Raw genomic sequence first — 21,918 nt, 5'->3', positions numbered from 1 at the left:
CTTGCCTCTCCAATATCAGACTGATCATTTTCACAAGGTAAAATCACGGAATGACCTCTACTGCCTTCACAGTTTATTCTCTCAAAACTATTCATTGTCTTCTATTGTAATCCTTTCCTGTTTAATTTGACAACTGCCTAATGCTCCCTTTGAACCTCTTGGCAAACTCTGGTTCTTTTACCTTTTCCAGCTCCAATCTCACTTAATATTCTACCTTATGGCAATTTCTTCATTTTTAAACTGCAGTTCATAACTAATAGATTATGAACAGAATCCACATCTGCACTGGGAAATGTTGTGCAGTTTTAAATCTGGTTCAAAATCTCTGCATTACCTTTATGCAATCTGTCTGAAACATTCTGGTATCTCCAAGTATCTTCCACTTATACAGATGTAAGTCATATTTGTTGATGATTGTTGTATGATATTTGTGCATGTTTCACTTCCAGCTGCTGAGCGATTTTGAACAAATGCAGGATGAAAAGCGCTCCGTGATTGAGAATATATGGAGAGACTTTCAACAAGTTCTCAGAAATTATTTTTCAGAAACTGAAAACAGACGTTCACATTATCATCTGCTGAAATCCCAAGACAGTGAAAGTACTAAAACAATTAATGATTGCAACATGAAGATTAATTTGCTGACAGTAAGTTTAATAAGCACATAACTTTCTCATTTGTCTAATAAACAAAGGTATATTACCATTTGGCTAAAAACTTTCATGTTGCTGCATTTACATTCCATGTAGGAACAAGTTGCTGCATTGAAGCTTCAGCTGACTACATTAAAAAGTGATCAGAATAAGAAAAAGGCTGATCTAATAGAAGAGCAAGAACATTGGCAGAAATCTTTTTGGGATATGAGGGTTAAATTAAGTAACGAAAAGAAGCTAGATGAAAAACAAATGTTGCTCATGGTTACTTGCAGTAACAATACCATCAATGTAAGTTGGTCGTAATGTTCACCAAATAGTGTCTTACATATAAAATAGTACAATACTTTCATTTATTATGCAGAACTGTGATTGTTGTGTTGTTGTGTAAGGTACACAAGGCAAACAAATGGTTTAACATGGAATTTCACGTCTTTTTACTTGCACTTTTATTTCTTTTACTTGCACCTTCATAACTCAGATATCATGAATGAATGCAGAATAAATAAATGAATCAAACAGTACTTGTTTGGCATCTAACTTACAAGTTTGATGTTAACTTCCACTGAGTCCATTTGTACATTTGTTGATAGCATTCTGTAGATCCTATTAAAAAGGATATGAAACAAGTCAGGATCAACATTAACAAAAGACAATCAAACCACAAACTTAATCAGTACACTGTATTAGTAATAAATTTTCACTATACTTCAAAATGCTGTTCATGCATTATCTATTTATTTACTCAAATAACCATTTTGGAAAGTATGGTAAAACAACTTTGGCTTTGCTTTTTTGTTTAATTTACTTTGCTCCCAGGCTTTCTGCATCCTTAGAGGGTGTTCTTTTTCTTCATGAGTCAACTTCCTTCCATTGTCTGGCCTCTTTCTTTTCTTTTGTGTTGCTTCTCTGAAAAGTTTTGTTCTCTATTTTATCCATTCAAATTCCAGTGTTTTTCACATCTTTGTTAATTTCAGTGAACCATGTGGGTTTGTAGCTGTTAAGTAAGGTGAAGATCTGCTCAGTTAATCTGTTATCATCCATTTGGAATAAGTGTCCATAAAACTGATAATTTATACTCAAGTGTAGAAAGCATTTGCCTGAGCTGATGGAGATGGGGAGGGAATAGAAAAGAATGTAAGGAGGAGAAAGCAGGAAAAGAGTAAAGAGGTGGAGAGACAGTTTCCATCTGCATACTTAAGAGGAACTTGTGCTGGAAGGGGGTATCCAAAAAGTCACGTACTGAAGCAGCTGTTGAAGTCATTTATATTATGGTGCCAAGTTTGCTGCAATTTGGTGGTGGCATTTATGCAGATAGACAGTTGGTTACTTATCATGCCCACATAGAATGCTGTACAGTAATTGCATCATAGCTGATATATAACATGGTCACTTTCACATGTGACTCCGTCTTTAATTGAGTAAGAAACACCTGTGACTGGGCTGTGGCAGGAGGTGCATCGCAGATGTGTGGGGTGAGTCTTGCACCTGGGCCGATCCCTGGAAATGACCCATGGGTGCAGGATTGGGAGTAGGTTTGGAAGAGTGATGCACAAGGATATTCTGTAGGTTTGGTAGGCAGCAGGACACTACTTTGTGGAACATAGATAGGATTTTGGGTAGGATACCCCATATCTGAGGATGTAACGAGAGTTAGTCAAAGCCCTGGTGGAGGATGTGGTTGAGGCTTACAAGGCAAGAATGATACTGGGTATCAGAGGAGTGCTGGTTAACAGTTTTACTGGTGTCAGAGGAGTAGATGGTGTGGGAAATTTTTTTATGGATGAGCTAAATAGAATATTGTGTGTCAGTAAAGGCTCTGGTTAGGTTATGAGTAAATTTCGACAACTCCTGCTTTTCACTGCAGATGCAGCATCTGTGGATGGCAAGAATGTGAGGAAGAGATTTTTGACCTGGAACACATGACAGCTGTCAAAGTGGAGGTACTGTTGGTGGTTTGTATGCTTGTTATGGACAGACATATTTACAGAGCCAGAGATGTGAGGTTATAGAGGAAAGAGCTGTGAGTTCAGATCTTGAAAATTTCATCAGTGCATGTAAACCAGACAAGAGGTTTTAGACATTGAGTGGATAGGAAGCATTATTCCAGATGATTCATAAAAAGTTTGGCATGGGATGGTACCATACAAGTACAAATGGCAATGCCACATATTTGTTTGTAGACTTGACCTTCAAAACTGAAATAATTGTGCATCAGGATGTGGTTGGTTAGGAGGATCATGGAAGATGTAGTGGTTTTGGTAGTGTTGGATGTTGGGAAAGGTAGTGTTCTATGGCTGTAAGGCCATGGGCATGGGGGATGTTGGTGTACAAGGATGCTGGATCCAAAGTGACCTAAAAGGGATCAAGTGGTAATGGGCCAGGAACTGTGGAGAGGTTGTGAAGAAAGTGAGCAGTGTCTAGATTATAGATGGGATGTTACTGACTATAGTTTCAAGGTGTTGGTCAATGAAGGCAGAGGTTCTTTCTGTGGGATAACTGTACCCAGCCACAATGGGACAACAATTAGGGAGACCTGTCATTGGGTTTGTAGAGTTCGGAGAGTAGGTAAAATGTACAAGAGTGGTAGGAATTGTTGCTGTAATGAGGAGGGAGATGGACTCAGGTGTCGGTTTTGGGATAGACCTATGGCCTTGAGGAGCTGCTTGAGGTCATGTTGGACTTCTGGGAGGGGATCAGGGTTGTAACGTTTGTGTAGAGAAGTGTCAGAATGTTGGCAGAGACACTAAGCCATTTATCACAATGACTCAGGAAGGATGATAAGGTCTGATTGTTTTCCAGGTTTCAGATAGTAGAGTGCTTCATAGGAGTGATATTGGACTCAATGGGGAGGAATTTAGGAAAGAAAGGTGAGGGCAGGTTAGACGTGAGGAGTTTATGAAGACTGTCAGGGGATGACGGGGTGAAAGGGGAGGAGGATCATGGGTGGAGTGTTGTTAGAACTGTTTTGAACGAGGTTCTATATGGGGTAAAGAAAAGAAGGTCCTGTACAAGCCCATCATGGTGGAAATTAGGTTTGGCAATGAAGATTGACTATAGATAGTCCCATGTGGGCATGAGACAGCTGTAACTGGGACAGCTTCACCTGATAGTGCTGGGAATGCTGTTCCAGCTGTTGAAGGGTAGGAGTTTCTGTTGCAGCAATCACGTTCGGGTGGTTGGGGTCACAGGGTAAAAGGATTTTACAATAAGTGTAGAGGCTGTCAAGTATGGTTTGAGCTTGGATTGTGTGGTCATAAAGGACCAGATTGGTGAGAGTGAAGGACTCATGGAATTGGAAAAGGTGAAGGTTCTTGCTGTATAATGGGTGACAGCCTGGGATGCCAATTTTAAGGGTTAGCTCATTAGGTGGGATACCATGTGCCAGACAGGATTCTAGAAAGAGGATGTGTAATTGTTGGAGTTTTGTGAGGGCAAAAGAGAGTTTTTGGAATTGGTAAAGGTAGAATGAGCAAGGATTCACAGTAGGATGGTCAGGAAACAAAAGGAATAATTAAAAATTTATTAAAAATCGTTGAAAATAATAAGGTTGTTGTCAAAGCGTTTTAAGGTATAGAGAGGTACACAGAAAGTTCAGAAAATGTTTTAAAGGAGCAGTAAGTACTGGGCATACCCATAAATAAATAAATTCGATTACAAATTGCTACCCATGACAGTAAGAAACACATGAATTCATAAATAAACTTTTGCTATTGTACAATGAGATTGTAAATATACATGCACAATTAGCTAATGGTTACGTTGGGTAGCACGATTCGGTAGAGGAGACTATGTGAAAAACCACAGTGGAATTAAATATTTGAAAAGGGTGTATTACCACATGAGCACGGAGCCATAGCACTGCACTATTTAGTGTGGTTTGCCGTAACAACAGTGGATATTCAAATTGTGCTACAGATGGTGAGTGGAGTGTGTTCCGAAGGAAGGTACTGTAGAGGAGAGTACAGAAATGTTAAGGAATAAAGAATGGACAATGAGCTGTATGTGTAAAGACAGATGTAACAAAGGTAAAAGGGTATGGGAAGGAAACATAAAGAGATACAGTAACAAAGATAGAAGGGAATGGGAGGAAAAAGCCGAATAGGCAGTGTTTAACAATACTGGAAATTTCTGGATGGAGCAAGACATAAAATAAGGGAAAGGCAATGACTCTCCTATAATGGATGAATGTATGGTGCACAGAAATACGCAATCGGAAAAATCAGTCCTACAATTAGTTTAAAATTACTTGATAGTTGATGTCTGTCATTTGCTGCTACTGTGTTGTCACATCAGCTGCCAGCTACCAGTCGGTTACAGGTGACACACAAACATGGCAAGTCACTTCACAAATGCTGTTAATGTGCAAAGCGGGGCAATGTTTGTAGTGACTGCTGCAAGGTATGTCGGAAATGGGAGATGCTCTGTCGACAGTTGGTTTTAAGACTGAACTGTGGCAGGAAATGTGTTTTGTAACCCAAAATTTAAACTCACGTTCCAAAGTAACAACAACATCATGACATGTAATGTATCGCAGACAGCCATGATCAACAATCTGTGGCAGAACTAAAATCATGATTGCTTTCTTCACTGTTATTAAAGCTAACCTTTTCAAGCAAACTCGAGACAGAAAAAAGTTCAGTTTCAGCTTTGAAAGCAAACTGTAAATTCTTGCTAGCATTGGTTATCTGAAACCATCCCCTCACTGGCTACATGAGCTATCATGTCAAAAACCAATGAGTAGTCCTCATTGGCACTTGGTTGCAGATTATAGATGACAAAGGCAGATTCCAAATGAAAAAGAATTATTGATAGAAAAGTAAGAGCATATAAAAAAAAGTCAGTGTGAAGATGCAAATGATGAGGCAAAGAATTAGGAATAAAAAATACATTTAAACAAATTACTTGAATAAAAATGATAATAAACTTTTTGGATTAGATTTAGAAATAAAAAAGGTCATGGCATTTGCTGACATTCGAACTTAAGACCTTCAGTAACAGGTTAATAATAATGCTACCAAGACCTTCAGTAACAGGTTAATAATTACGCTACCCACTGCGCTAAAGTACAACACAAAATCAACTTGTTATATTTTTTACTCTGATCACCCAGTCGCAGAGATGAATTGCAGCCTTGAAAAACTAAGTTTCATGCAGTCATGTGAAGCTTATGTAATATAAGCCAATCCCTGTTATTATGATAGTCACTTATGTGACTGTGAATTGCACCTCCTTGTGTCCTTCCCTATACTCTTCCCACCTCCATCAGTTCAGGCAGTTGCTTTCAATAAATGAGTATCAGTAATCAGTCTTACAATGACCACAAAAGTGAGCATTTGTGTGCCTGTGTGGTTGTTTGTGGGAATGTGTATATTTGCACTAGAAATGAAATCAGCGTGTGGCGTTGTTGGCTGGGAGGCCCTATCCAGGGAAGTTCGGCTGCCGAGGGCAAGTCTTATTTCAGTCAATGCCACATTGGGTGACTTGCATGCTGGTGATGAGGATGAAATGATGATGAGTACAACACAAGACCCAGTCCACGAGCAGAGAAATCTCCAACCCAGCCGGGAATCGAACCTGGCCCCGCTGCATGGGAGGCAAGCATGTTACCAATCAGCTAAGCAGGTGGACTTTGCGCTAGAAAAAGAGCTGTTACTCATAATACAGTGTGAATGCTGTGCAGGGGGTTCAAGTGGAGACTCTCCTCTGAGAGGTCTGGACGGCAGCTGAGAAACTATGAAGTGCCTTTGATGACAATAAAATGTTATTAGAGTTCAATCATTTATTCAAAATATTTACAATTTGTTACTCTCCCACTCCAGCCTTGGCTGATGCTTCATTCTGCTGCATGTTGGATTCTAGCTAATGTCCGTTTAGTCAGCTCTGCATCTGCACGCCCAGGCGATTGTGTTAGTGAGCTCGGCGCCACAGCGAGTTGCTGGCTGGCCAGTGGTGGTCATGCTCAGCACAAAAATATGATCTCTCATTAGCTGTTGAAAGACAAATTCTACATGGCCCATTAGCAATGTGCCTGGTGTTGGTAGCTGTGTACTTTGTTGATCGCTTCCCTATTGCCTGGTAGGTTTACCTGGACGCACGTGGGTGTTGAACAGGAAATAGACCCCAGGAGGCCCTATTACTGGCTTCTGCATTGAAATTCAGTGCTGGCAGCACTCTGCGATGTGGTGTTGTTGGAAAACAGTCAGACTCTCCATCAGTAGATTGTAGGCGGCAAGCAGTGTGGAGTACATCAGGTGAAGACCATCATCTCAAACACATATTCAGCTGGTTCGTAGACTGCAACATCAAGGACATAGATTCACTACAGTATTGTTATCATAGAATCAAGTGCTATTACTGTGAATACCATCGATACCAGTGATCAGCTGACGAGAGCTGGAATACTGTAGTATTTAAAAGGAGCTAATGTGAGGCTGTGACATGAAGCTTAGTTCATAATGATAGCATGTGTCCTCCTTATTCTGCTGTGTTCACTTAACAGGCTATTAACGGTTGTATCAAGTCCCTGCTATATGTTCACTTGCTTTGTGGAGATAGAAGTACCGAATATTATTTCAGTTTTGTTTTTATTTATTACTAATTAATTTTTTAAGGACTGTATTGAAATATCCACCATTGTCTGTGCTTACCTTTTCCGCTTTGGGTGTATTGTGATTGGCCAGTATGAGGGTTGTACCATCAGCATATATTACATCTTGTAGGATGAAGAACTAGATTGATCATTCACATACATTACAATGAGGAAAGGGCCCAGGACAGAATCTTGTAGTACTCCTGTTTTTGCGTTGACAGCTTGTTTCCTATCTGAGATATACAAATTAATTAGTGGTAGTTCATTACCCTCGAGTTCATAATTTTCCAAATTTAGATATTAGAATATCATACTATATGGTGTCAGATGCTTTACTCAGATTGAGAAGCCTAGCACAGGCTACAGACTGGCTTTCAAAACGTTCCAGAACATTTGTTACCAGAGATTTTACTACATGTAGCAAGGAACAGATTAGCTTATTGTTCTCAAAGTAGCTGCATAATTGGTCATTTGTGCAGTGTTCTATGACACTTAGACTTTACGGGAATGAGGAATATTGACCTGTAACTGTCAGGATTGTTTTTATCTTCCTTCTTCTAAACTAGGACGACAATTGTGGATTTCAAGGCATTAAGGAATTTTCCAACTTGAAACATGTAGTTTATAAAGAAAATCAGAGAAAACTCTGTAATATCACTGATGTATTTTAGGATTTGATATGAAAACCCGTAAATATATTCAATATTACCTGGATTAGATACAGTTTGGTGTACAATATTTCAACTGACTTGAATCCACTTAAAAGTAATGTGTCTCAAATCAGATAGGCCTTTATTGTTCAAAGTACCTTCAGAATTATGTAAAACATTCTCGGTTTTCTTGCTAGATCAATTCGGGATAAAATCTTGAGCTTTTGATGATAGCCTTCATCGTCATTGTCTGGATTGTCTTCACTGTTGCTCCTAGACCTCCCAGGTTGTACAGACTATTGACGATCCATAAGGATATTGTTCCCTTGAGGCCTATTGTCAGTACAATTGGTTCTCCTGCCTACAAGTTGGCCAAATACCTAACAAAGTTGATGACTCCTTTAGTTGGCCATTGTGAACATCACATCAAAAACTCCCGATGTTCATTGCGAAAATCAACAGATTAGAGTTGGTCCAAATGACATTTAAGTCAGCCTGGAGGTGATATCATTGTTCACAAAAGTTCCTGTGGAGGACACTTTGAAAATGCTGGTGGATCTTCCTCCTCCTGAAACTATAAAGTAGATCCAGCACGTGATGACGACCACCAACTCCTTGTATGGTAGCAAAGTTTATGAAATGATGGATGGTATGGCAATGGGCTCTCCATTTTCTCCATCACTGCCTATTTTTTTATGGAGAACTTTGAGGAATGTGCATTAGATTTGGCTCCCCTCCATTCATCATTATTTTATCGTTATGTTGGTGATACATTTATTGTCTAGCCACACAGTGCAAAAGCTCTTGAAAAATTCATGGAATGCATGAACAGCATACATCTGAACATCTGGTTCACTGTCGAAACGGAGAAGGAAGGAAGATTGCCATTTTTAGACATTTTAGTACAATGACAGACAGACAGGTGTCTTGGCCTCTGTTTTACCACAAGCCAATGCATACTGATTTATATCTTAATGCACAGTGTTTCCATCATCCTGTTTATTGGTATATAGAGCATAAACTGTTTCTGATGAGGAGCACTTGAAGTCCAAAATTAACCATCTGAAGTACCTGTTTTAAAAGAATGGCTATGGTGCACAAGATATAAAGGCAGCACTCTCCAAGAAAAGGAAATGTGAAAATGCTGCACACTCACAGGATGATCACAGATTGTGGTTCTTCCTTTTTGTGGTACTATATCTAGTAAAGTAGGAAGAGTCCTGGGTAGACAGGATATAAGACCAATTTTTTGTCCTCCTAAGAAAATTAAGGAGATGATGATCCCTGCTGAGGACAGTCTTGGTCTCAGAGTCCCTGGAATTGATAATATCCCCTGTGAGTGTGGAAGCTATTATATAGGTCAGACCATTCGTACTATTTCCGACCACTGTGCAGAACACCAATGGCATATTAAAAATCAGAAGCCATCAATGGGCTATATGAGGCTACCACAGAAGCAGTAAAGACTGTCAGTTGCTCACAACGATGCCAATGGAGGCTATCGTCAAAAGCTCAAGACTTTATCTCAAATTGACAAGCAAAAAAACCAAGAATGTTTTAAATATCAGTGCCGTCGTGAAAGACTTCATTCTCATATCTTCAGAATTATTTTCATCTGTGTTTGAGGTAGCAGATTTTCCCTGTGTTGCACAATTTATGAAGAAGTTCTTTAGCACCTTGGGTGAGACTGTAGTCATTTGCTCAGTGTTCCCCTGCTACGGAGTTTACTGCCTTCCAGGATGCCTTGCATTCATTTTCAGTGAATATATCATTGGCTGGCCTCTTTGGTACCTGCATTTCCTTCATGTAAATTTTTATTTGTGCCTTCTACCTACCTCATAACAGGATTTCCAGCTTTTGTTTTGGTGTACAAGGCAAAAAGTATGTCTCTTGAGTTCTTTTATGTAAGTTGTGTACCAGTCTGATGTATTTTGTTTGTTTGGTGCATAATCAGTTTTGACTCTTTTACTTGCTTGTGGACAGCCACTTGACTTTGGCTAACTTGTTCCTCAAGCAAATAACGTGATCAGTTTTTAATATTTTCAATTTCTCAACAGAAGAGGGTTGCTGTGCATTTTACTAACAATGTCAGTAGGTGTCTGTAGGCCTAGTGATCTGATAACGTTGGAGCTATCACACCGTAATCTAATTCAAGTTTATTTCGGTAATTCTATTGTCCAAGCATGCATCTTGTCTTGCTGGATGTACACAGTAAAAATTGGCAGCTTATAAATAGATTAAAAAGCAGACCATAGTTTGAGTTTTACACCTAATGTCAAGATTAACGTTTCAATAAACACAGGCTTGAAGTTGCCATTTTTCGTCTCCAGGTAATTTGTGAAATGCTATACATTTTCAATAAATGCAGTAATGTCAGAGTGCTGATTACGGTGGACAGAGACAAGGGTAAGCTCGAAACTAGAAAAAGATGCAGGTGCAATTTCAAAAACTTCCACTCATGCTAACATTTCGAAGTTTAGTATGTATTAGCTAATATTAAACATTTTATTTACAAAAATAGACACTCTTCCATGTCTAATTATAGTCCTACAGAAAGTAGTTGCTAGCTCGTATCCTTCAGGAATGTACAAGGCAGATACAGCTTGTGTGAGCCAGTGCTCATTTATACAGAAGATAAGTGGTTGGTTTGTGTTTAAGAAGATGTCTATTTCATTTAATTTGTTTCTGACTGACAGCACAATTAGGTGGAAGATTAGAAATCTATTGTCAGTAGCTATTGTTAGGGAAGGCATATGATTAGGGAAGGCATATGACTGTTAGGTTTTTCACATTTAGTATTGGCAGTGTTAAGGCAGTCTAATACTGTCTGCTGCATGTACACATATACTGGAAAGGACACAAACTATGCCAGTCATTATCATGGAGAGAAAACAATTACTCAAATTGTTTTGGAGCATGCTTGGAAAGTGTTACTGTGTTTACTTCAACTAGTAGTATAATAGTTAAGGTTTGGTTGTCAAACTTGGAAGTAAGAATACTGATGTTGTTGGCATAATACAACAATACAGACAGGTCCCACTTGACTTCATGAAAAATGAAAGACTGAAGAGGGGAGAATGTGTTATGGCATACAGCACCAAGCAGATTTTGAAGAAATGGAAGGATGAGAGAGACTTTTTAATGGCCTAATGGCCACCACATTCTTAGTTGGTGCATTTAAAGAATAAAGTTATGCAAAAACCATGTGTTGTCATGGGTAACATCAAGAATATGGGAAGCATGGATAGGAGTTAATCCCAGTTGCAAAGATATCGCATGGAGCAGACTGAAATACTGTATTAGAAGTTTTTCATCAACATGGTATGTTTCAGTGCACATGTTCTGAGTTGAACCAGATGGTGGTGGAAAACTCAGAAGGGAATTCTTATTAGTCTTAGTGAACTGTTGGGTATGTAGCTTTATTACAATGATCATCAGTTGAACACGTACCTCAAACACCAGAACCAAATTGTTTCATAGCCAGGCACTTTCTACATTTTTTGCCAAGTACAGTGAAGAAAAGACCAATAAGGTCGTATGGAATATGAAAGGAAGTATTGGAAGGGACATTGTAATTGGTATATAGAATTGTGAAGTTCATTTGTATGAAGCACCGTGTTTTAAAATATTTTACACAGTTAGCAGTTTCTTAGTTCTATGAAAATAAGATATTACTTGCTTCTTTATAATGTTCTATTCAGTACTTATCCATTTTAATTTTGGTTCATAGATTAAAACTCCTGCAAAGAAATGTTTCCGTAACTGAACAAGGCATGTGGTGTGACTGTGTGAGCCTGCACAAAGGACTATTAGCCACTGACAGAGTTGCATGCATGTGTAATACCTACATAAGGGATTAAGCAACAAAAATTCACAGTTAATACTGAGTAATGCGCTAACACAGTAACTTGCTCACAGATGATACGCGTGTAATATTGCTGCATACATAAACACACCAGCACTGACTAACAATAACCATCTTTTTTCAATAACTTTTTACGTTGGTAAATTTTACTAAAAATATGTGTACACATTTACTATTGTTATTAATAATATGCCCATAACACCTTGGAAAAGGGGCTTCTGTCTTCACATGCTTGGTAACTGTCCTCCGCACAGATGTGCTGCCACGAAGTTCACTTTTTCGTATTTTCACAAAAAGTATGAGAAAACCAAAGTATGACTCTCATGGTTCAAAGAAGTGTGAGACTAGCCAAGACATTATGAGTTACTGAAAACAGTCCAAAACAACAAGAAAGAGAGAAATCCAGATAACAGTAGAGTTGTCAATACAGCTTACAGTAAACTCATTGATGAACTTGCTGTGAAGTGGCCTTGCTGTGGCTGGTTGTGTACTTAAATAGCGAGAGGTACTGCCAGCCTCACATCCTCTGGCATTGGCATGCAGTGATATCATTGAGAATAGTTCACACTTCTGTTGGCACTAATTGACTCTGGTGTAGTTTGTCTGACCATCAGCATATTCATTTTCTTGTCTATAGCTGCAGGAGATACAAAAATAAAAAATCCGTGTAATGGCTAGCTCATCTTAGCTTGCACAGATATCAAGGTGTTTCCTTTGTGTTCTCACATCACCTGCAAGGACAGCAATTAAAATTTCATTAATTATACAAATTTTCATAAATGAAGAACTTAATTTGTGACACTGTATGCTTTTCCTTATGTCCACAAATTTTCTTGAATGTTCTTTACTCCTAACATTATTCAGCTGACAGAGATTGTGATGTCATGTAGTTGTTTAGACACTAAAACAGCTACCAGGAAATAGCTACTAGCCAGCAAGAATAGCATATTGCTGCTTTCCTCCAGAATTGTGAAAAACAGTTGATTCACTATTACTTGTTTCTATGGGTAGATGTGTGCCTGGCCTTTCCATCTGGTTCTCAGCTACCATTTTCTGCCAGGCATCAGTTACACATAGTGGTCTTGCTGAGATATGTGTGTGTTTATTGCTCTCACTGTTTCTCTGTGTAGATGTTGTGTATTACAGAAAAATTGACCCATTACTTAATTATGGGATTGAAATGTGGTGCTGTGCTGCAGACATACACCTGAATAGAAGAGCAGTTACCTTAATTCATGTCCACCCCCGGTAGCTGAGTGGTCAGCGCGACGGACTGTCAATCCTAAGGGCCCAGGTTCGATTCCCGGCTGGGTCGGAGATTTTCTCCGCTCAGGGACTGGGTGTTGTGTTGTCCTAATCATCATCATTTCATCCCTATCAATGCGCAAGTCACTGAAGTGGCGTCAAATCGAGAAACTTGCACCACGCGAGCGGTCTCCCTGACGGGAGGCCCTCGTCACATGCCATTATTATTATTTTAGTTTAATTCATGACTAAGATCCAGTGAGTCCTACCATGAATTCGTTGGCCAACATACTTATTTGATAATGTTTTCCTTATATCTGTATAAACTCTAATATTTTTTGTGCGTAACCAAAATAAAGTATGCAGGCGCAGAGATAGTCATAATTATGACGAAATTAAATATAACTGACCATAGTCCATACATTAATGGGCAGATATGGGTCAACAAGCTGCCACATACTTTGTAAACTTGTGGAGCAAAGCTTTCCTAGTCAATAAGTGTTTGTATTCAATCAGTGAAGTCAAAGCTGAAGGAGCTCTGTTGCAACATGTAACATATTAAGATTAATGTATGTACCACCACAGTATGTACATATTATTTTCATTTATTGAAGTCACATTATTGAATTACTCTCAGTATGAAGTGTGCAAAAGTCATCAGCTTCATGGCTATGTGCAAAAAAAAAAACATAAATAAATAAATGTCACCCCACTCATGTCATACCCTGTCCTGTTTCCAGTAGGAAGAGTTTTGTTAAGCATAAGAACTGTGAATACAGCGGCACACAATTAGAACTCACAGAGACAGGGACAGAATTCAGCAGAAGGACATACATAATGTGGTTGAATAGAAACTGTATCCAGTGTCAAAGGTTCTTATGGGAGAATCCTGCTAGAAACAACACAAGTCAGACTGAGAGAAGTGATGGCATGTTTAGCTGTATTCTTCCACCACAGGTCATGTGAGTTAGCCTACCGTATGCACTACAGGTTGGAGACTGCAGTGTGTACACTACAGTATTGCCTCCATGCTGCAATACGGTGCAGAAGAATACCCTGAAATTTAGTCAATGTTTATTTCTGTTGTCAAGAAACTCACTTTTATATAGAACTTGTACAGTTTAATTGGAAAGTGACTGCTGTTTTTTTTTATTTTATTTGAAAAGGGGGGGGGGGGGACTTCTATGAGTATAGGATAGATGCAAATTAACTGCTGTATTAAAGTGCAAAATGGAAAAGCTTCATTGATATTCTAGAGATAAAGTTATTATTGATGTTAATGAGACTCATTCAGTGTATAAATGGGGATATGGTAATTGGTTCAGTGAAGACATTTTTGGCTTACACTGTATTCTGGCATATTCTTTATCACTGAGGAAGAATGTGTGAGTGTGTGTGTGTGTGTCTTGTACACACGTGTATACAGAAACTTTTTATTTTGTAGAAAGCAATTGTATGGCTCACATCTGACTTGCTGCCTATTTACTTCCAGGAACTAAATGTAATCATCAAAAAAGCAGAACAGATCTTCCATTTGTTTGGAATCTGTAGTAAATATGAGACTGAAAGAGAGAAAGTTATTCCCTTTGGGAGTGATTTCTTACCACCTAGTGAAGATGATGATCTCAAGACACTGGAGAAACAAGATATCAGTGATCCATTACAAGAGGTATTGAATAAATTCATGATCTTTAAACCAAATTTTTGTCAGTAATAACTCCATTAATTTTCCTGGAACGATAAGTTGCAATTTAGCATCTGAGGGGAAGGGGGGGGGGGGGGGGGAGATATAACCATTTAAGTACATTTCTCCTATGTTGAATTTGTTGAATTTAATCTATTTAGTAACTTCCATTAATTGTCTATATGTGTACTAAACCTACCATTTTCTCAGTTTTCTGCTTCGATATCATTTTCTTGTAACATAAATATCACACAACTAGCCCTGAGTAGGCACATCATTATAATCTGCACTCCTTCACTTTACCTACTACTAAGGAACCCTCCTATCTCCAGTAAGCAGTTTCGCAGATGAGATACAATTGTTACTACTGCCTTGTTTTTGCCCCATGTTGTATGTCTCCAAGTGTAATGTAAGAATATTAGTGTTTAAAAGATGTTTGTTTCAAATAGTTGTATGCCCCACTGTGACTGTAATGCACCATTTCAACATCATTAACCAGAATATCTGATCTATGTACAAATGGATCTTGTTCTGTTGACTGCCTCAGAAATGCAGTATTATTCTGAACCTTGTAATGGACATGGCTTTACTGCAGTTTAGTGGCTTAATGTGGAGTATTTATCAAAAGGCTTCTGTCAGCTTTTCAAAGGCATCACATTTAAAATACAAGTATAACCCATAGTCATATATTAACAACAGGCACTGAACTATTAAGGTCTACTGAAGCATTTGGGCTCATTGTGAGTCTCATATTATGAATTTATTAAACATATGTCATTGACGTACTCTTGCATCATTATCTTTTCATGTCTCCTAAGATATACAGATTGATCATTGTAGTCATTCTATTGTTTGTAGTCTCAAGTTCCTTTCAGAACACAATACTGTCTTGGTTAACCAACATTCATAGTCCATTGTCAATAACCTATTGGCTGTCTTATGGCCGCTTTACTTGCTTCTTATAACAGGTAATGTATCTCAATCAATATTGGCATTTCAAATTACATGGTCTATATGTTACTGAACTCTTCCTTGACTTCCATCCCACAAAATTATTTATTATCATTCTCAAATATTTGAACAACTGTTTGTTTGATTTTGAAGCTGAAACTATCTTCTGCAATGCAACCGTCATAAACCTCTTCACGGTTTTTTCTGGGGGACCTAAAGTCCCACTAGTAACAAAATATTAATGGGTGACATTCTTCACTCCTTTCTTTTTCCTTTCATCTTCCAAATTCAAAGCTGCTTTTTTTAGATTTTAACAGTCAGTTACCTCATGGCTGCTACCATGCTTCTGACCACATTAAGTCCACTGCTGTCTGTTTTTGTATAACTGGACTCATGCCACATTTCTTAAGGCTGTACTTCATTATGTGACTTTTGGGACACAATGTGTGAGTGAGTATGCAAACAGTGGTAACCCCTCAAGCAGTGGTAACCCCTCTTCAACAACTGGAATCCCATACATGCTAAGATTCTTCTCTCTTAAAGCCATAGACTTCTCGATTTTGTGGGAAAGGGATCTAATCTGCTGCAGAGATTCTCAGTAAGAATATGAGCAGTAGGTCGTTGAGAATGCTTTTTCAATAATGAAATTTCATTGATGAAATGGTCAAGCATTTCTTTCAGGCTATTTTGTATCAACATAAACTAGTAGCACTTCAAAACAAGGGTACGGTAAACATTCCCATTATCTCCTAATGTTGGGATGGGTGGTATCTGTTTATCAGCTAGTGCACCAAGTGTATGCCATTCTAAAGCTGTGTCCAGAAACAATGTTAATGTTACCTAAAGTAATTTTCCATCATGAAAATGACCTGTCATAGACAATATAACAACTAAATTTCTTCTCTAGTAAAATTAGCCCACAACTTCACACCACGATTTTAATTTATTTGAGCAGTATCAGTTTCAGATGTGCCTGAAGCACCTTGTAAGTGCCACATGTTGCAGCACATCACTCTACCACAGGCAAAACATACTTTCTCGAGGCAAGCTAAACTCATAAAAGCATATATATATATATATATATATATATATATATATATATATATATATATATATATATATATATATATATATATATATATATACACACACACACACACACACACACATAATACATGAACTGATCTGTCAGTTTTTCCCCATTATGTTATACTGACATAACAGCCACTAGCTAGCAATTAGAATTTAGTGACTATACTCTGTTCATTATAAGAATAAACCTGATGTAAACGTTATGCCATGTATTCTTCCACGTTTGCTTGAATCTCCTTGGATTTCATTTCATGTGGAGTGGAAGCCAAGCTGTGACCAGCACAGTCAAGTACGATCATAAGGATATGTTTTATGCTGTATTACATGCACATAGACTGGGCAAAAATGTGGGACACCAGCTTTACAAGCGCATTAAACTTGGACAGTTCTGTCCAGGCAGCAGTCCAACTAACCTGCAATGATGTGAGCAGCTTCAGTTCAGGTATAAAAAGAGACAAGCAAAGAAACAATATAACTTGGAATGTCATTTAATTTTTAAAGAGAATGAAATAATATTCAAAGAAACTCCAGCACTACCATGTGCTCCTTAGGTGAAAAGACAGAAACCATGAAATGCACTCGTTCTCACCTGACATTAGTATTCTAATTACAAACAAGAATGATGAAAATTTCTAACTTAAATGTAGGGTAATTTTTCTGAGTGTGTGTAATGCAAAATGCAAAAGCATACTGTTTCACCATACTGTTGAATACTGAAACCACCGAAGGTATTAATTACAGTCAGTCATCTGGTAATCTCTTAGCTCCTTCCTTATCTGAATCCGAGAAATACATTTCAGTTTGGAAGTGTCACCTGCTTCATTAATAATGGGCCTATCAACAATAGACTTAGTGAAGCCAACCAGGCACCGTATTTTCTCTTCTTCTTTTATGATAAGCCATTCTATATCCCATTAGCATTCGGCAGTGATATGTGAAAAAGCTGCATGCATTAGTTCCAGTATGTCTGGCAGCTTAACAGTCTTGCTACTTCTTGGGCCAAATCCCACAACTTGGCTCTAGATCAGTTCTGTTGGATTCATATTGTAATGGTACAGTAGCAAATGTAAAAATGCAGCATTTGTATAGTGTGCTTGATGCTGTGAAAATAATTGTTTTTCATGTTGCTACAATACTTATCTACCTCTATGATATAAAAGATGGACATAGTCCAAATAAAGAGGATTTGGTTTTTCATTTTTGTCTTAAAAAATTAAATTGTTGTATTTTCTTAATTTAAACAGCTTTTATGAACAGTATTTCATAAAACGTCGATAATTAAGAATTTGTATTTGAAATGAAAACAGGAATTTCACATCCAGTGTGTAGTTAGAAACAAGAAAATGTGCATTATTCATAAAAAATGATGAGGAGTTTTATAATTACAAGATTTAGGTACTTCAAATTGAGTGAGAAAAAAAATGATGCCAAGGAGATTTGAACTGATGAACCATTATCTGTGTGTGATTAACACTTCTTTATGGTACCGACTGCTCTACGCGAACAATGTGGTTTTGTAAATCAACTGTGTTACATACAGTCTCTGGGAAAACTCCAAGCCAATTATCTCCATAAATTTATTAAAAATGATAAGAACAGCCTGTTTCTTGGCACTTTTTAAACACATTCCACATGCTTGTTTCACTACAGAACAGAAAGAAGCCTCAGCCATTTTCATACTGTACATTATCAGCACAACATTCAGAGCACAATACTGCAGAGGCTGTGACTGTACATGATTTTTGAAAAAAAACTACGTAGCTAAAGCTAAAACTTCAAGATATTCAAGTGTATTAATAGCCATCAAAATTTTTCTTAAAGTTTCATTTAACGTAACTTAGTAATAATATATCTAATACATAGGTAGGACCTACTTCCAAGAGCGTAACAACACCAATGTACGTGTGCTATGGCTTCTGACCAATGATCACATTTGTGTTTGTTTTCATCAGGTTTATTCTTATGATGAACGGATTATACCAGAATGAATAGGCAGCTTCCAACATTCTATTGCCAAGAAACTGCAGAACATAATGACAGGCACTTCAATATTTTTTTAAATTTTTTGTGTCTTCTTTATCCTTCCTTTCACTACCAGTGCTCCCAAATTTTGAAAATGGCTATTGAATTGTGTTGCCCTTCCTCATCTCTTCTTTTTGCCTTTTTAAGAATATTATTCCTTTTTGCTAGAGTCTCTCAATGTTTTCATTCTTGTGCAATTTTCTTTTTCCATTTCAAAGTTTGTCTTCCTAGTTTCTACATTTTTATTCCATTATATTTAGCTCTCATTTCTGACATATAATCTCACAACAGCTAATTTGTTAGGACTACTCAGTAATTTGATTTATGGCTGTAAATCCATTGTTACTTTGTAATCATTCACTGAAGTGTGGGTCTCTCCTAATTCAGAATTTGGCATGGCTTTTCGTTCCTTTCAGTACCTACACTTATAGTTTTCCTTTCTGCCACATTTAACTGAATCATAAATATTTTTTTAAAACTAGCAGTTGTCTTTAATTTTGTGTGTTTGTCAGCTCTGTTTTATATCTCACACAGTTACTTCATTTAAGTTCATTATACTACTACTTTGTTTCTTTTCCTGTGAAAAAAATACATAGTATGTGCACTTGCCTTAAACGAATCTTTCCTGATATATTATTTGCTTTACATTTATACAGGAGATACTTACATACCAGAAGCTTGAAAACTTTTGGAGGAAGTACAATCATGTTTTCCTTGAATCTGCTGCTCTGAAGCTACATCATGAAGCCTTGACAATTGAGAATCAACAGCTTAAAACAACATTACGCCATTATTTGTCAGTAATGTCCAGGGGGAATGATCCTGAAAATGTGAAAATACGTTTAATGGGGGCACGTCCAAGTACAACACGTGCTATAAGAAAGCACATTACACTGATGAAAGGATATGACAAAATCTCTTCCAAAAGACGCCCAGTAACTTGCATAGAAGCTAATGGAAGTATAGCAGTGAAACATATGTTGCGATCAAAATTTGTGTAATATTTGTAATTTAGTGCTGGTATTAACATTTCCTTTTTTTATATTGTAGAGTGTAAACAGAAGAAATAGTGACAACTTCCTATGTTGTGGTGACTTATACGAAGCTAAAAATTTCTGTCTTTCATATTGCAGTGTTGCAGTGTTGCTCCCATGTCAGTATCCTAAATGTCAGCTACTTTAGTTTGCTTTTTGTTGCACCTTTTCTTTAGTTTCTCTCATAACTCATACAAAAAAACTTTTCTTTGTGAAACCTGAAGATTTTGTAACCTTTTTGTATTGCTATTGGCCAATTCTATGATTTTGTCTTGTTATTATAGTTAGATAGTTAGTGACTTTCATCACTCTTTGCCTCACGATTAAACAGTCTTTTGCTGCATAACAGAAGATTAAGTTGTCATATCTGTGTTTTCTATTGTCTGGCCTGTTGTTTCAGCGTATTTTTACTTTACCTAATGATTTTTTGTTATGAGGTGCTACTGAAATAATGACTGCTTTTTTTCTAAAAAAGTTGGAAGTTCAATGGCTCTATTGGTGCTGTCATTTGCTGGTTGTCTTCACATTGAGTCTGAAGTCTGTTATTTTACCTCTCTTCAGGTCTGGAAGAGAAGGTCTAGGAGAAGTTGTGCTTGTAGAAGATGTTGATATTTTGTAGGACTGAAAAGAATATATCTGTACCATAGCCCCATGTCATAGAGATGTTATCAGTGGATTAGAATTGGAGAAGTTCTGGAATTTTGTGTAGATAATTGCTAGATGGCCAGTAAATATGTTCACATAGGAAGATACCACACTGGCTTTCATACCTATGTCACAGATTTATTTGTATGCCCGACATCCAAAGGGGAAGTAACATTGTTTAAGAATTTGATGTCATGAATTTAGAAGGGCCATGCATAAAGGACAATGGTGGACAGGAAAGTGTATTCTACAGAGGCAACCAGCAAGCAGGGAGATAGATAGTAATGGAATGAGAACATTCAAGAGAAATTGATGGAATTATGAGCTGTGTTCTAAAACAAACTGAACTTTTGAAATAGTGCATGAATCAGCAGGTGGAACACTCTCCCTTGTCAAAAAACAGAGGGACAGAGTCAATGCTACCTCACCTGCGAATTCATAGTCTCACTGTTGATAGCTCTGACTTTGGTCATCTTTGGTGGCACTAGTGTTCAGTGTGTGTGTGTTATCTTTCCTGCTTCAGTCCAAGAACCGAGGTTTTAAATTTGCATGTACGCCGCCTGTCCGTTGCAGTTTGCCTCGAAAATGGCGGGGTGTTCTCCCGACGAAATATCGGCGGTCGCTGAAAGTGTTGGCTGAATTCCCGGAATTTATTTGAAAATGGAAACTTACTTGTTCCATGTCATTAAAGTGTATTGTGGAACTGAGCCATAAGACATGTAAGTAAGACCATCCCTCACACAAGTACTGTTATCCCTCAAGAAATTACATGCAAACCAGACCTTGTTGATTTTCTCAACTATAATGTTGCTTATAGATGGCACATGATATCCTCAAAAATTTCTTCAATATCTGAGTTATCTTGGTAATAAACACACCAGATGAAGGCATGTTAGCTGCCGTAGGTTATTGTATGTGCCCTACGAGAAAATGTATGAACAAATATATGTATCATGTAGGGTGTGGCTATCACACTAACATGCCTTTTTTAAAAAAAATTTATGTGTTAAATTTTCTCTAAAAGTATATTAGAATTAGAATTTTAAAATGAAAATAAAAGAATTAGTTGAGTATCACTGGAAACAATTACTTGCATCTGGTAATGACTTAATGTACTACAACTTTGGCTGGTGTATGCTGTCAGTAGATGTGCCTCTTTTGAATTAGTTCTTCTGTCTTTTTCTTGCTTTTGGTGTATGTTCTGATATTAATCTTCTTGGATGTATCATCTTCCATCACATTCATCTCAGTTTTCTTAACAATCCAGTATATTTCTCTGTTCCTATTGTGATATTTTGTATTCCATATGTCAAAGGCAAGGCTTGCTTTCAGATTTTTTGTGAATTCTTCTGTGAATCTTCAGGACATATAAAATTCACTACCAAAAGAAAAACATGAATTTGCCTGAAATAAAACCTTAAGGCTGAATGAAGTCTAGGTACACCCAGTGGTAGTCTTGTTCTTCTTTTCTCTCTCCTTTCCCAT

At 37.6% G+C, this 21,918-nt stretch overlaps 1 protein-coding gene across 1 annotated transcript in view; it reads left to right on the top strand.

The window, feature by feature from the left end:
• Positions 1 to 20,885, top strand: part of LOC124621493 (dynein regulatory complex subunit 2-like) — a 54,027-nt gene extending 33,142 nt beyond the window's left edge. The window contains exons 6-9 of the mRNA XM_047147145.1: positions 450 to 647; positions 750 to 944; positions 14,498 to 14,674; positions 19,411 to 20,885. Of these exons, the coding sequence (XP_047003101.1) occupies positions 450 to 647; positions 750 to 944; positions 14,498 to 14,674; positions 19,411 to 19,755 (915 nt within the window). The 3' untranslated portion in view covers positions 19,756 to 20,885. The remainder of the gene's footprint in view (positions 1 to 449; positions 648 to 749; positions 945 to 14,497; positions 14,675 to 19,410) is intronic.
• The last annotated feature ends 1,033 nt before the right edge of the window (positions 20,886 to 21,918 follow it).

This window comes from Schistocerca americana, chromosome 1, assembly GCF_021461395.2.
Source record: "Schistocerca americana isolate TAMUIC-IGC-003095 chromosome 1, iqSchAmer2.1, whole genome shotgun sequence".
Taxonomy (NCBI): domain Eukaryota; kingdom Metazoa; phylum Arthropoda; class Insecta; order Orthoptera; family Acrididae; genus Schistocerca; species Schistocerca americana.
The sequence above is the reverse complement of the archived record's forward strand: the minus strand, read 5'-3'. Positions and strand labels throughout refer to the sequence as shown.